Source organism: Hyla sarda, chromosome 2 (assembly GCF_029499605.1).
Source record: "Hyla sarda isolate aHylSar1 chromosome 2, aHylSar1.hap1, whole genome shotgun sequence".
NCBI classification, from domain to species: domain Eukaryota; kingdom Metazoa; phylum Chordata; class Amphibia; order Anura; family Hylidae; genus Hyla; species Hyla sarda.
The window spans coordinates 433456219-433472999 of NC_079190.1; the positions used below are offsets into that span (position 1 = coordinate 433456219).

At 44.3% G+C, this 16781-nt stretch overlaps 1 protein-coding gene and 1 long non-coding RNA gene across 6 annotated transcripts in view; one reads left to right on the top strand and one right to left on the bottom strand.

Annotated features, from left to right (window-relative positions):
* Positions 1-223: 223 nt before the first annotated feature.
* Positions 224-2123, top strand: LOC130356940 (uncharacterized). Its single transcript, XR_008889039.1, has 2 exons — positions 224-1858; positions 1953-2123. It is a non-coding gene; the product is annotated as an uncharacterized LOC130356940 (long non-coding RNA).
* Positions 1852-16781, bottom strand: part of RABGEF1 (RAB guanine nucleotide exchange factor 1) — a 67679-nt gene continuing 52749 nt past the window's right edge. For all 5 annotated transcript variants that reach the window (XM_056559120.1, XM_056559119.1, XM_056559123.1 and 2 more), the window contains 4 exons: positions 8951-9083; positions 8715-8806; positions 5817-6073; positions 1852-4614 (listed from right to left, as the gene is read on the bottom strand). In XM_056559120.1, the coding sequence (XP_056415095.1) occupies positions 4216-4614; positions 5817-6073; positions 8715-8806; positions 8951-9083 (881 nt within the window). In that variant the 3' untranslated portion in view covers positions 1852-4215. The remainder of the gene's footprint in view (positions 4615-5816; positions 6074-8714; positions 8807-8950; positions 9084-16781) is intronic.

Consider the following 16781-nt stretch of genomic DNA (forward strand, 5'->3'; position numbering starts at 1 on the left):
GTCCATCTTGGAGGTAGCAGCCAGAGTATTCAGCCGGGGGATTGGAAGATGTCATGAGGGTCCCCTGAAGGAGTGAGGTAGGGTAAGAATGCTTTTTTTTTTTTTTTTTTTTTTTTTTATTAATTATTGTGCCCCCCCCCCCCCCCCCAAAAAAAAAAAAAAAAAAAAAAATGAATAGCTCTTTAGGAAAGTAAAATGAAAAAAATAAATCAACAAATCAAGCCTTCTTCATTTATTAAGGTTCTGATATCTACTTCCGGCATGCCAACAATCACTTCTTGTTTACATATTATATTGCTTACTGGGCCAATACAGTCAAGCCTAAACAGCTTGTGAACATACAATCTCTTATATTTACATTTGTACAATTTCTACAACCAGCTCCTCATAGCATTCTCCTCAGATCACTACAACATAATAAACAAAGTAGCAGCACACAAGAAGCGTGATATTTGGTAGATCAAATATCAGAATGGATATGTATACACATTCAACCCAAAGGATGAGATAACTAAATGTAATGCTTCTTAGGGTATGTTCACAATACAGAACAATGAATTGTTGCTTTTTTCCATGAATTTTCCTGCAGAAAAGAGAGCCCATTGACTTTTAACCACTGGATTCCGCCATCATTTTAAATCCACGTCGGGGAAACCCTATAGCAAGACTTCCGCTGTGTGAACGCAGCCAAGGAAAATAAATTGAAGTGAATGCGATGCAACAGGGAACTCCTTGTGGAACTCCTTGCGGATTCTGCCTTGAATTTCTGTAGTGTGAACGAGCCCTTATCTACCCAGGTAGTGTCAAACCTACCCAATCAGTGCTGCTTTTCTGCCAGACTGGAGTCATAAGAACAGCAGATCGTACCTAATGTTGTTGAGCTTCTGTACATCCTATAGAAAAATAAATATATAATGGAACGAGCCAGTAAATATTTTAAGATATGGAAGAAATAGTGAACCTTAGCACAAATATTAGGAAACTGCATTTATATCAATTCCTTCAACTGGAAGTGGGACAGTTTTGACCAATAGGTGGAAACAGATTAATGGAAAACAAATCCCCTACATAATCTAAAATAGGTTTATTAAGAGTTTACAGCTCCTGCATTTAGTCAGCGGCGAGAGGAATAAGGTTATTATGTTTGTTAAAAACAGCTCTTTTCTTTATTTTACTGTTTATAGGGAGAACAGCCTCAGAAATTCAGTACCCCTGCTCTCCCCTATTAGGCCAGGTTCACACCACGTTTTTGCAATACAGTTCCCGTCTCAGGTTTTTGATAAAAAAAACGGATTCCTCAAAACCTAACAAAACTGTTTCAAAACGTGTACAAATTTTAATCCGTATACGGTTTGAAAAATTATGTCCGGATGCACTAAAAGTATACGGTTTGAAAAATTATGTCCGGATGCACTGTTTTTTTAAAGAAAAAAACGTATGTGTCTTTAACTTTCCAGTCCATTGTGAATAAAGTTTCACTTGTTTGATTGAAATTCCAAGAAAAATAAACTGTGCAAAGTCAAAAACCGTATGGTGAAAAACGGATGGAACCGTACGCACATACGGTTCTTTATAGTCCCCATTGACTCCCATGTTAAAAATATGTTTCAATATGGTTTTTCACCTGGACCAAAAACCGTGGTAGGCTACGGTTTTGGGTACAGGAAAAAACTGACAAAACCGTAAAGGATGCATCTTTTGGCATACGGTTTTCAATGGATAGGCAATGCATATGGTTTTCAATACAGTTCCATACGGTTTTCAAATTGAAAACGTGTATGGGAACTGTATTGCAAAAACGTGGTGTGAACCCAGCCTTAGTCTAATCCAGTGTTTCCCAAACAGAGTGTTTCCAGCTGTGGCCAAACTACAACACCCAGCATGCCCGGACAGCCTTTGACTGTCCAGGCATGCTGGGAGTTGTAGTTTGGCCACAGCTGGAGGCACCCTAGTTGGGAAACACTGGTCTAATCTCTCAGGCTTAAATAGTCAGTACATTAGTTAATAGTTATAAATAGTTTAAAAGACTGCTGTAAATAGAATTACATAATATATAAAGAAAATGTTACTATATGTAAAACTTCACTTTAGGAACCAGATAACCTAGTTCTGACCTATTATACTGATGCTTTAACATGGCTGTTTTATACTGGATAAAAGGCGAAGATCAGGCTAGTGCAATAAGTCCTATGGCGCCTCATCAACCTAGTAAAGTAAAACAACAGACAAAGATGACACTGGAGGGCAAAGAGACATAAACCGTGCTGTCACATGCTTCACAGAAAGAGACTGCCACAATGTCAGTCTGATTGTACTGCTTCTAGCAACACAGCAAAGTGCATCGCAATGGAGCATCGTGAAGAATTTCAGACATCCTTGGCAAAAGCTAAAAATCCAGCCTCTGCCTGCAGTGGAGCTGCCCAGCCCAAGATCTTTCCTACTTCTTGCAAGCTGCTTCTACTATTTCTTGGGTCATCACAACCACATTCTGAGACCTGAGTTACAGCACTAATTTGCAAAAAATTAATGGAGCTTACAATCAAAGAAAGTATGCAGGTAAGACTTGAAGGGGTACTCTGCCCCTAGAATCTTATCCCCTATCCAAAGGATAGGGGATAAGATGTATGATCGCCGGTGTCCCGCCATTGGGGACCCCTGCGGTCTTGGCTGCAGCATCCCAAACATCTGGTGCACAGAGCACATGTAAAATGTTTTACACATTTGAAGTCTTACTGTGGAGACGTCCACCAATCTCTAGGTATAGCTGGAAGAAGCACATTGCAGGGCACTTCACTATACAGTTCTGCACTCAATCTGTCTCATTGCCGGAGGCAGGCTCCAGTCTTATATAATAGAGCCGGAATCCAGCAACAAGACAAATAGAGCGGCAAGTAGGGTTGTGAAGTGCACTGCTGCACGCTTATCCCGGTTATATCATGAGATCGGTGGGGGTCTCAAAACATGTGATGTCAAAGCTTTTTTTTTTTTAAATAACAAACACTTTAACCTAAGCTGCATTCTAAGATTGGTGGTCCTAGTGACAAGTTTTACCAAGTTTTATGTAAAACCTCAAGTACTGGAATGGTTAAGAATATATTTTTTTTAAATACTTTGAGTTCTGCAACCTACTGCATCTGCCATGTGCAAATAAACCCTCAAATCCCTGCAGCAAAACATAGTGAGGGTATGTTCACGTCGCAATTTGCTTTACTGTTGTACGGAACCATGCATGGAGTGGCACAGTCCCCATGGACTTTGGAATCCTAAATGTAGTCTAGTGACCATCTTCAGGTCATTTTCTGAGCTTATAAGAGTTTTGTCTCAGACTCAAAACCTGGTTCTCATTTTGACAGGATGGCAATGTATCTGTGCAATGCAGAGGTACATCTGTGATGTGTACAAAACCTAAAACCCCATTTCATTGTTAAGGGGGATCTACCTAACAGGATGGCGTGGTGCCTAGCGGGGGACAACAGTCATTGGCTGCTTATCCTAAAGACAACAGATACAGAGTATGCAACCACGCTAATGCTCCAATATACATTTTCCACTGGCAATAGGGAATTATATGGGGTGGAAATGTATACACTTCTAAATTTCCCTAACCCAGGCACCTACATTTCCATTTTCCTACTGCACCAGTGGAAAATGGTCCATAAATATTTTTTTACATGGAGGTACACCAGAGCCATATGCGAGAGGTCATAAGACACATTAAATGTCCATAATTTTTCTTTTTTTTTTTTTTGTGAATTATTCAGACGAAAGAAGAACTGGCATATTATTGTAATGATGATGTTCAATTCCTGAGTTAGTAAAAAAGCTGACAATAATATTGCTCCAGGAAACAAATCCACCATGGAACACTGTAACATCAGGTGAGGAGGGTAGTGGTTTTCTTAAGAGTCGATATTTAGGCAGATGACAAACAGCCAAAAGAGGACAAAATAATAAAAATAGTTCCCAACATAGGAGGGAGACTGCAGCAAGACTCACAAGTTGTTACCGTCTCAAAAGTAGAGAAAATATAGATGTCTATTTAGGGTGTAAAACATATTAGTGGTTGGTACAGTAGTTTCATCCTTGTGAAAAATACAAGAAACATAAGATTGCCCTGTTTGTCTCATGATAATAAATAGAGTACATGGAAGTCTGATCAAACTTTGGGCCATATATAAACTTCAATGACTGATCTTTGACTTTTCCAGGTGATGATTATCCTGCATAGACCTGCGGCTGCAGAGGAGGGGGCAGACGATCGTCCTCCACATTCTCAGAATCGATAGAAGCCAGAGCCTGGCTGTTAGATTTTATGTGTAATGGGTATTTCTCCACAATATCCTGGACTTCACGCGTGACTTCTTCAGTCCAATCAATCAAGTCCTTCTCTAACTTCTTGGCACCTGTCACAATGCGCTCCTGTCTCTCTGACAGCTGGGAGAGCAAGTCTAGGTTCCTGTGCATCTGTTTTACTCCTGGGCATGTGTCTGCATCCCAGATATCAGAGTCTTGTTTTTTTGGAGAAGCTTGGCCAGACATGTACCTGTTAAACTCTTCCTCGCTTAGATTTAGAGACTGGGCATCTAGTTTCTCGATGAATGCTATAGCACAGCACTGTAGAGGAGAAATATAACAATCATTATGGCTATGTACAACATTATTTTAATATGCAAGTGTCATTCGTTTAAAGGTCAACTGCAGCGTTCTAACACTTATCTCCTTATCCCCGATCTCCTGAATGGGGCCCCCCGCATTAGCGCTCAGTAAGAGCTCTAATGCGTGTAGCGTCGACCTAGAGAGGTGGACAGTTACGCCCCCTCCCCATACAGTTCTATGGGAGAAGCAGGGAAGCACAAACGCTGCATAGAATTACATGAGGGAGGCATGTCAGCCACAACGTCATGCTTCGTCCGGCACGCGTTCTGCACGGGAGAGCCGTGGCCCCGTGCAGGAGATCGCGGGGGGTCCCAGCATTCGGACCCCCCCGCGCACGATCAAACACTTATCCTGCAGATAGGGGATAAGTTGTTTTTGGCCGCAGATGGCCTTTAATGGAGGAGATTTATCAAAACAAAAGGAAAAATTTTACAGTTACCGATAGCAACCAATCAGATCTCTTTTTTTCATTTTTCAGAGGCCTTTTTACAAATTAAACAGGCAATCTGATTGTTTGCTGAGGGCAAGTGGTCAATTTTCCTCTGCACAGGTTTTGATAAATCTCCCCAATAGTACCTAAATATACAAATTAAAATAAAATACAATATACACAGTAGTAGTTGAGGTCATAACATCTATAACATTGTCAATATTTGTTAACCCCTTAAGGACACAGGGAGTATATTTATGGCCTGCGTGTGCTGATGTCCGGCATTAACACTTTAGAGCAGTGTTTCCCAACCAAGGTGCCTCCAGCTGTTGCAAAACTTCAACTCCCAGCATGGGAGTTGGCTGTCCGGGCATGCTGGGAGTTGTTTTGCAACAGCTGGAGGCACCCTGGTAGGGAAAAACTGCTTTAGAGGCTGCAATCAAAGTTGATTGTGGTGTTTAAAAGCTACTAAATACAGTTGCCGGACTTAAGGGAAGCTGTTTGGGATCGGACAAAATTGCAGGTTCCTGACCAGCTGATATGATGGCCTGAGGGTCTGTACCTGCCGTCAAAAACAAAAGCAGCCTTGACAGCCTGTAAGAGTAAAGTCTATTAGAAAGCGAGGAGAAAAAAAAATTGAAATGCAAAAATGAAAAATTTTAGCTTCAGGGGTAAAACACTTAGGAACATATTCCCAAAAATATATATATAACCCAGATGATCAACTCACCAGGTTAGTGAAATAATATCCATCCTCCCCAGTCATCAGACGGCTTGGATTACAGAATCTGGTGATGTACTGGATGTTGGACTGAAGACGTGGAGGATTTGCCTTAAGAACAATGTAGATCAGAGTGGGGAGGAAGTCATCGGCTGAGGCAGGTTCATTTTTTGTGATCCTAATCGCATTAAAGATTTGTTTACTGCACCCCGTGATACAGGCAAGCTTGTCACGAGGAATCCGTTTGGAGTCCATTTCTATGATATCTACATAATAAGGGAACAAAGAAAAAGCCTTTCAGAGCTGGGTGACTTCAATTGCCAGAATCATACAATTTTTTTATGCTGTGCAGTCAGGCTGAGGCTTTAGGTGCATGAAAGCTTCAAGGGGTAATTTCATATCATATCAGTGGGGGTCCCAATTTTCTCAAGAATGGAGGAAGGGTGTGTTTCCACTGGTTGGACCTTCACCAATCATAAAGTGATTGCATTTCTAAGTAGAATACCCCTTTACTGTATAGAGTAATGTTGACTTCATGTGCAGCAGGCACTATGAATGTGCGGACATGCGTCGTCCCCCACTTTCTTGCAACATTAAGCAGAAAAAATAACCATGTTTATTCTTTCAAATAATTCGGAATTTCAATTTCAGTGGCAGAAATTCAGCTGTGTGCAGAGTGCAGCTCAACCTCATTGGGAAGACAAGGGGAGGCTGCTGCACCGGAATTTCAACCCAGAGAAATGCAAGCGTTACTGTCATTAGTAAGAACATGTAAAAAAAAAATGCTTAAATCAGTGTAGTAATGTGCCCTAAGACCTGTATGCATAATAATAATATGCAAGTGTTAATAAGTAAAATATGTTTTGATCTATGTATATCTGTGATCAGTCTTCTGAATTTCTCTCAGATGTTTGGGGGGGGGGGGGGGGGCTTGGGGCGCGTTTCCCCTAGAGCATGATGAGCTCGCCTATCCACTGTCATGAGAACTGCACAAAAATTTTTTTCACTTGCAAAGCATATTGGCTGAATGCATGATCTATATAACTCTAATGCAGCCCTGCATGCGCTATATAACTCTAATGCAGCCACGTGAAACTATATGGTGCAAGGACAAAAGAAAAACCTGCATTTTGTGCTAACAAATAAAGATTTTTACATTTTCACAGCTTTGTAACCAAAGTGCTTGCTTTTTATAACCCTAAAGCAGCCATGTGGATCCTATATGGTTGCACATAAACAAGAAATTAGTTCATAAAATGACCAAAGAAACCATTTTGCATATAAATGATAGTTTAGCACCTTGTATTGCTTGTAACTGTGCATGTGAATGCTTCTTCTGAAGAGGCTGCAAGCTGTATGCATCTTGTCTGTGCTCTTAGGAACAGCATGGAGATAACCCCACCTTCCCTCAGAGATTTTGGTCCTTTTTTTAAAAAAAGGACCAAAAAGGCTGAATTTTCTGGGTTCGTTTCCATAATTAAAAAGACAGACCCCTAGTGGCCATTTTTTTAAACCTGTTTTTCACATCTTTAGCAATCACATTTTTGTATGAAGTATATTTGAAGTATATTAGGAAAATGCTTAGTATTAAATAGACAGTCTAATGACAGTAACGCTTTCAGTAGTGTGCATGGGCCCATAAACTACTTTGTGAACTTTTGGTTTAGTTTTTTCCCTGTAATATTTTTAGATTTAGATGTGTACAGCACAGAAGTCCAGACAACATGACCTGACTGCAGCTATAGTAGAGGATACACTACACAGTCAGATTTCTGTAATAGTTGGGTATTCAAGACTACAAAATCAATGAGCAATGCTCCTGACTGCACAGGCAGCGAAGTGCACAGCTGTTCACTGTACGGGAGCTGGACATACGCGTGTTCAGCTTGGCTGAGCAAGAGACATACATTGTATGCTACCTGTCCAGTCAGGGAAGAGTTAAATAGCGATAGCCAGTTCTCACACAGCGGTTTTAACATGCCCCTTTTTTATTGTAAAGCACTTAACAGTGAGGGAGTGGGGGGACACAATAATAATCTCTCTATAGATTTCTGGATACTGTATGTCCCCAAAATAGTTAACTCTTTTCTGGCCTGCTGTGCAAGTCAAGTCAGACGCAAGCATAAGCCAGCATTTATCAAAAGGCAAAGGCTTGTTAATGCTTACCAGCAGATGTTAATAAATGACCCCCATAAATGTCAGTGATTAATGGTATTCTAACAATCCATACGGGATAACTATCGTATCCATGGGGGTTCGACCAATGGTACTTTATCACTCCATTCATTCGGAGGACAAGTGTCCACTGTTCTGTGGATTGGAAGGTCCCAGAAGTCCCTTTTATTGACCCGCTACCGACCTTATAACTTTTGATTGCGAGAAAACCTTTTTGGTGACTTAGTATTTTCCTACCAAGTCAAAGAGTAGCAAAATCAGCTGCAGAAAATACACAGTAAAATACACGTGTGACCCTACCCTTAAAGCGTATGGCTAGGTGAAGTGTGTTACAGCAAGCGCCTTATTGCCCAGCTATCAATCAAATCAGTCTTTCAATCATTAGTCTATGGAGTAAAAGAGTCAGACTGGTTGGCTGTCTGGGGAGTGGTGATCGCAGCGAGTGGCAGGACTGAGACCTAGTCCAATCTAAACTTTTGACATGTCCTCCATGACATGTCAAATGTTTTTACAAATGACAGTGACGTTTTAAACTTTAAGTAAAGTGGGTTTTGTTTTGCACTTCTGGCTTATGGATTTCTGCGCAAAAAAATGCTAAAGCATGTGAAGACTTATCCACTTTTCTGCTACTGTATTACATTGTAGACTTTCCACTGAAAATGTACAGAAAATTCACAGCAATTCCGCCATGTGTACCCACCCCTTTAGTGACAGTTTTTATCACCCACTGACCTGTTATCGCCTTTACCACCATATCTGACACTTCTGGAATATCCTCATTTACAGGAACACAAAGCATTTGCAGTGTGACCCAATGTAAAGCCCTAAGGAACAAAAAATGATGGTAAATGCAAAGGTTAGCATTAAAGACAGCCATTATACAATGATAGTATGTGCACTACCAAGCCTCAAGAAGCACCATAGAAAAAACACAAAACAAACCTTATTGTGCCTGACACCATCCTCACCTAATTCTCTTTTGCACAGTAAGGTCTTTCTTCTCATCATCAGTAGTCTCTGGACAAAATACATGCTTATACAGACGTGTCATGATGAACTTTTCAATCTGATCCATCGCATCCTCCACTTTATTAGGTGGCACTGTTTTTTTATAAGATAAAAAAGATGTGTTACCATTGTACAGTATATGTCGATTTTGTTTGCAATAAAATCTAACTGCAATGCTTGACAACTATAGCTAAGATATTTAAATCAATAACATATGTTAAAGTCTATATAAAACATAAGTTAAAGGAAACCTGTCATTACTTTCATGCTGCCTGGACCACAAGTCAGCACTTTTGATCAAGGCTGGTGGGGCTGGGAGAAGCCACATGGAAACCGTCCTGATGACTAGTGGTTCAGACAGCAGGTTCCCTTAAAGGAGACAAATGTATTCCATATGCAGAGGAATATAGTAAAAGCACATATACTGCAAGCTATTTATTTATTTTTTTTAATAGGGTCTTAAGTTGAAAAAATTACCATGCCCTATACAGTGGCAATCTCAGAGCTGCTAGTTGGAGTTATACAATGGAAAACATTCTTGCTCAGCACAAGAAAGCATTGTCCCAATAAAGACAATAAATATATATATATGTATGTATATGACATGGAGGTGGTGATCAGGGCTGCCGTCAGGGAGGTATAGATAGTACCCCCATAAGTGGCCCGGGCCCAGCAGCCAATACCACTAGCCGCCCTCCAGGGACATCCCTGTGTCCTGAGATATATTTTCAGGACACAGAAATGTCCTGGCTATTCTGCAGCAGACTCACGGTTACTTTAAAATTTCAGAGGCTGCCGGGAGGCAGCGCGTGCAGACACGTCACTGACATTACTGCGTGCGCCCAGGCCAGAGGAGTGGAGCAGGAAGATGCACAGGCCAGGAAGGAAATTATACAGCCGAAGGGCTACCTTTAGTAGTCCCACCACTGCTCCTCCAGTCCGGGAACCTACTGCTATAACCCATAGGCTCTGGACCGTAGGAACATTGGTTGTAGCACCAAAGAATGGCAGTATGCAGACATATTGCCTCCAGCCATATACTGTGAGGGCACAGAGGGGCCTACAATTACATGTGGAAGCACAGGAGGCCTACAACTATATATGTGGACAGAGGGGTCTACAGTTATATATGGGGGAAAGGGGACCTATGGCTACATATGAGGGCACAGTGGGTCTCTAACTATATATATGGTGGCACAGGGGGCCTCTAACTATATATATATATGGGGCACAGGGGGCCTCTAACTATACATATGGGGATATAGAGGGACCTACAACTATATATGGGGCACAGAGGGACCTAAAACTATATATGGGGCACAGAGGGACATACAACTATATAATGGGGCACAGAGGGGCCTACAACTATATATTGAGGCACAGAGGGACCTACAACTATATATGGGGCACAGAGGGACCTACAACTATATATGGGGCACAGAGGGACCTACAACTATATATGGGGCACAGCATGACCTACAACTATATATGGGGCACAGCATGACCTACAACTATACATGGGGCACAGAGGGACCTACAACTATATAATGGGGCACAGAGGGGCCTACAACTATATATTGAGGCACAGAGGGGCCTTCAACTATATATGGGGAATAGAGAGGCCTACAACTATATATACTACTATAATTAGGTGGCATTGTGCTGGAGAAAGGAAACTAAAATGTTTGTTTGGCTGCTCTGACAGGTTCTGTGGAGACAAGTCCTGGCAAGGAGAAGTCTTTATGGTGACCTGGGCCTGAGAATAAGGAGTAAAATGCACAAAAGCATGCTGAGTCAGAACCATTTGTGATAACACTATATTAATAAGTTATATATCTTGGGGTGTTTATATATCTTGGGATACTGAAATAACCCTTTAATGTATACCTACATTGAAAAACTACTTCTTGAGCTGAACAGAGCCGAATTTATGTAAGGCTTGGTTCACACCACGTTTGGGCTTCATGTCACAGGTAGACAGTGGGATACCAGCAAGAAGGTAAGCAAAAATATACCAAAGCATACCCATTTATTCTATTGGACCAACATAATCCACTTTAGAAAACACTCATTCCATATCCTAAATGTATACTTTTTTTCCCCCTTTGCTGGACTGAAAAATGTGATTTGCTGTTCAGGAAATGATATGAAGCAAACTTAGGCAGTAGAAGACTAAGTGTGGTCCATTATCGTTAATAGGCCTGCTATGGGTACACAACGGTATATGATGACAACATTTTTGCTGGCCTCCAAATTTATACGGATGAAGGGCCAGCGTATGTGGTATGAACCCAGCCGAACATTGATGTGTTTTTTTCAGGTTTTGCATGATAAATTGATACAAATACATCGTAACATAGTTCATAAGGTTGAAAAAAGACCAGAGTCCATCAAGTTCAACCTATAACTCTAATGAGTCCCTACTGTGATAATCCAGAGGAAGGCAAAAACCCTCATACTAGAGATAAAAATTCCTTCCCGACTCCAAATATGGCAGAATAAATCCCTGGATCAACCTTCTGTCCCTATAAATCTAGTATACATAACCTGTAATGTTATTATTCTCCAAAAATGCATCCAGACCCCTTTTGATCTCTTTTACAGAGTTCACCATGATCACTTCCTCCGGGAGAGAGTTCCACAGTCTCACTGCTCTTACAGTAAAGAACCCCCGTCTGTGCTGGTGTAGAAAGCTTCTTTCATCAAGACGAAGAGGATGCCCCCTTGTTATTGATACAGTCCTGGGTATAAATAGATCATGGGAGAGATCTCTGTACTGTCCCCTGATATATTTATACATAGTTATTAGGTCGCCCCTAAGCCTTCTTTTTTCTATACTAAATAAGGATTTTTTTTGCACTCACCGTAAAATCTCTTTCTCGTAGCCTTCATTGGGGGACACCTAACTGATGGGTATATGCTCTTGCCACTAGGAGGCGCTGTCGAACGTACCTCCGCAAAAAAACAAAAAACAGAAACAGTCTCTCCAGGAGGGAAAAAACAAGGGAGGTCGAGACGACAACCCAAATACGGACCGTGGACAAGCACCCTGATCCCTGCACCCCTTGAGGAGAGGGGATTGACAAACGCGCTAGGTGCAGAAGGAGCAGGGAAATGCCATGAGTGGGGGACAAAAAAAAACCCAGGCTCCAGCGGCAACCCTCGCCGCGTGGAAGAGCCACCTTGTGTCCGAAGAGGGATCGGAACCCCGTACACTGAAGCTGCGCAACAAAATCAAGACGTGTTGAGAGCCATTCCGGACAGTGACCAGTAGGCATCTGAGTCACCCCGGAAGGGGACAACCGGAAGAACAGGGAGTGGCTGAACCAACAGGCGCCCCAGCAGGCCCCATGGCAGAACAGAGGTGCACCACCGCCTCAGAACCAGCGGGAACGAATCACCGGAAACCCCTGGGCGTGCCCCACCGAGCCAAGGGAAGGAGGGCTCTGCCTCAACAAGCGATCCTAGCAAATGTAGGAACACAGACATTGGAGAGCCCACGGAAACAGTGGCGTACCAAGACTGCAGACACTAAAGAACCGCAAACCTCCAAGGGAGCAGTGGAAAGGGAGGAATGCCCCCAGCAGACCCAAACAGAGGGATGCTGCTGGAGCTGCAAGGAAGAAAAAGGTCCTAAGAGTCCACATGCACACACACTGCAGGACTGCACCTGGAAGAGAGACACCGGACTACAGCTGCCGTAGCAGCCGAAAGGGGGAGGTGACCGGGTAGATTAGGACACCAAGCAGACAGTCTGGCCCCATGGCAAGGAGACCGAGACCACGTCGGGTCCTGCACACGGAAACACACAATGGAGAGAGATACCAGCCTGTAGACAGAGTAGCAGACATGCAGAGAGGGACCTGGCCACGCAGAAAACCCTGTAAAACAGTATGTAGTGCATTGGATAAGGCACGTGAGGCAACTGTGAGAGACTCACCTGGAAACTACCATGGCAGTGGTGAACTACCGCCCACGGGGTGACTGCATGGTAGATGACCAGAAGGTGGAAGGGCGGGGAGGCCAAGAAACCCCGCCCCCGGCAAAAGAGAGGGAACCAGAGGGACCGTGGAATGCGTCCCTGACATCCTGTATAGTTTCCATGAGACACGCTGGGTCAGTTCCAGTACACCACTCTCACAAGTGGAGCACTGGAACTCCAGCTGCAAACAACATCCGCCGAGAGACCGTCGGCAGGAGAAGAAAAGCAGACAACTGTCTGGCTTACCGAATGGGTCCCTAGGGGACAGCGAGTGAGTCCAAGGGAACCTCGATAGCAGTGAGGTACCGGAAGACCAGTACGCAGAGACACCAGCCACGAGATGAGTAACAGGAGATGCAGGAAAACCGTGCAGACCACAACCTGGCACACAGGTATAGGACCATGAAGACGAGTCACTTCATGGGCACCTAGCTCAGAAACGAGGTACCGACACACTAGCCGCAGATACATAGTCGGTAGACTTATGACCGGCGGAGAAGGAAACCATACAGACCCCTGTCTGACTCAGAGGTATTGGTCCACAATAGAGAAAGGAACACTCCGACGGGCGCCTCACACAGTAGTGAGGAGTCGGAAAGCAGAAACAGATAAACCAGCTGTGTGATGTAGGACAGGTGGTGTGGATAACCATGGTGACCAAAGTCTGGCTGACTGGTAAACAAAGTAGACAACGATGCATCCCATCGGCACCTCACCCAGGAGTGAGGCACCAGAACTCAAACCGCACATACATCAGCCGCTGAAAGTATGGCAGGCTGTGTAGGCCACCAAGCAGGCCACTGTCTGGCTCACTGGTATGGATCCATACAAGACAACTATGCATACCATCGGCACCTCGCTCCGTAGTGAGGAACCGGAAACCCCAGGCGCAGATACATCAGTCATTTGATGTATGACAGGCGGTGTAGGCAGCCATGCAGACGACTGTCTGGCTTGCTGGCATGGACGCACAGAAGACAGCACTTCATCCCATCGGTACTGGAACTCCAGATGCAGCACATCAACCGTTTGTTTGATGTATGACAGAGGGTGTAGGCAACCATGCAGACCACTGTCTGGCTTACTGGCATGGATCCACCGAAGACAACTATGCAGAACATCGGCAACTTGCTCAGTAGTGAGGAACCGGAACTCCAGTGCAGATACATCAGCCGTGAAGTGTGTGACAGGCGATGTAGGGAACCATGCAGACTACTGTCTAGCTAAGGCTGGGTTCACACCACGTTTTTCAAATATGGTAACTGTATACGACCGTATCCGAAACCGTATGCATAGAGAATGCATTGTAAACCGTATTCCAAATGTTGTGTACGGTTGCATCCGTTTTGCCTCGGATACGGTTTTGCCGATTTTTCAACCGTAGGCAAAAACGCTGTCGACCATGTTTTTGCCTCCGGTTGGAAAACCGTACGCGAACCGTATGCGGTTCTTTTAACATTGTTGTCTATGAGAACCGTACACAGAATTTCAGAATACGGTTGCACACGGTTTTTCTAATCCGTTTTTGGAGTTGACACATGCGCAGATTGGAATTTCAATAGAACAATAGTAACTTTATTAAATTGCTGGAAAACTAATTCCAACAAAATAGCAAAACCGTTGACAAAAACTGATGCAAACGGATAGAACCGTACGGGGAAAAAACTTATACGTTTTAATTTTGAGTCATACGGTTGTATAAGGTTGCATACGGTTTTTGCCATACGTTTTTTAGCGGAAAACCGTATACGGTAACCGTATTTGAAAAACGTGGTGTGAACCCAGCCTTACTGGTATGGGTCCTGAAGACACATCGGGTCAGATCTCCATATACCGCACCAGCAGTGGGGTATCGGAACTGCCGCCATGAACACAACCGCTGTGAGTCGTGAGACAAAAGGCAGAGGAAACTATGCAGACCACTGCCTGGCTTACTGGTATGGGTGCTGAAGACATGTCGGGTCAGTTCTCCATATACCGTACCAGCAGTGGGGTATCGGAACTGCAGCCGCAGACACCTCCACCTTGTCTGGCTTACTGGTATGGGTCCAGAGCAGACAGCGAGTCATTCAATCGGACACCTCGCACAGAAGAGAGGTACCGGAAGTACCAGCTGCCGACGCAGCAGGGAGATGAGAGACAGGAGAGACCACTGTTTGGCACAGAGACGTCAGGAGGAAACCCTGTCCACACAGGGATATTCTCAGGGAGACCTAGCGCCGGATGTGAGGATCCGGAGCACAAGACCCCCAACCTGTGAAGGATGGAACATATAGTATGAAACGCCAAGAACACCAAGGATGGGTGGCCATCAGACATCACAGATGAGGAGCCTCAAAGGCAACCTAAGCATCCGTCAGGAACGCCCAGAGCTCACACAAGGTTAGGTTCATGTATAGCGTACATCAGGACACCAACTAGGGTAACAAACAATTAAAGCAGCCCCGTGCAGACTCTAGGAATTTAGCATTGCAGATATTAAATTGAGACAAACAGATATTGTCGGCCGGTCAAGGCTTCAATAGACCAAACGGACAAAGTGACAAACTGTCTCCAAGGCTGCATATTAAAATGTAAAGTATGTAATCCTACAGGATGACTGAATAAAAGAACTCACACATGGCCAACTAAGGCTGCAGTAGTGCATGATTGTCAATTGGGGGAGCTCCAGACCATGGAGATCTAATTTTTTTTTTTTTTTTGTGTGTGTGTGAATATGCACACATACATACACAGCTATACACATCTACATATACAGCCATCGACACACACACCCACGTAGTAGAGAGGCTTTCTACCTCCTTGGGGGGGGGGGGGGGGTCGCCGGCATCAGTGAGGCTGCGGGAGAGAGAAACGGTCCCGACATGAAGAGAGAGGACGGGGGCGGAGTACCAGTCCATCCGGCCGGAGAGGGAGAGCAGCGGTGCCCGGCTGGGAAGTAACCCGCCAGCCATAAGGTACGGTGCATTGCCGTAGAATGAGATTTGCCATAGAATGAGATGGTCCGCCTCCATCACATCCTATTGGCTCACTCTTGTCACGTGACATATTTAAACGTCACGCATCGATGCGCACAGTAGTGTCAGTTTGGCTATCATAGGTATAGGATCTCCTCTCCCTGTGATAGCTGAAGCTGCACGGAGCTCTCATGGCCTCTGTGGCCCGACAGAAGCTCACACATTTACACAGCTCACACGGCTGGCTCATATACATTTACTGTTGATCCACAGCGCTATCGGGATCCCTATGCCCCTGTCATCAGTGTGCGTCCCCACGAGCGCCCCACGCCCGCAGCTCTACTCCCCGTCCCGTTAACGCTCAGTGAGCGGGGAACAGAAATTAGAGCATCGGGCGCAAGTAAAGTAGTACTGCGCATGCGCAGCACTACGCGAATAACTTAACCTGCGCCCGATGCTCTACTTTCTGTTCCCTGCTCACTGAGCGTTAACGGGACGGGGAGTAGAGCTGCGGGCGTGGGGCACTCGTGGGGACGCACACTGATGACAGGGGCATCGGGATCCCGATAGCGCTGTGGATCAACAGTACATGTAATAATAGAGTAAATGTATATGAGCTGCGTAAATGTGTGAGCTTCTGTCGGGCCACACAGGCCATGAGAGCTCCGTGCAGCTTCAGCTATCACAGGGAGAGGAGATCCTATCCCTGTGATAGCCAAACTGACACTGCTGTGCGCATCGATGCGTGACGTTTAAATATGTCACGTGACAAGAGTGAGCCAATAGGATGTGATGGAGGCGGAGCATCTCATTCTATGGCAAATCTCATTCTGCGGCAATGCAACGGCCCCA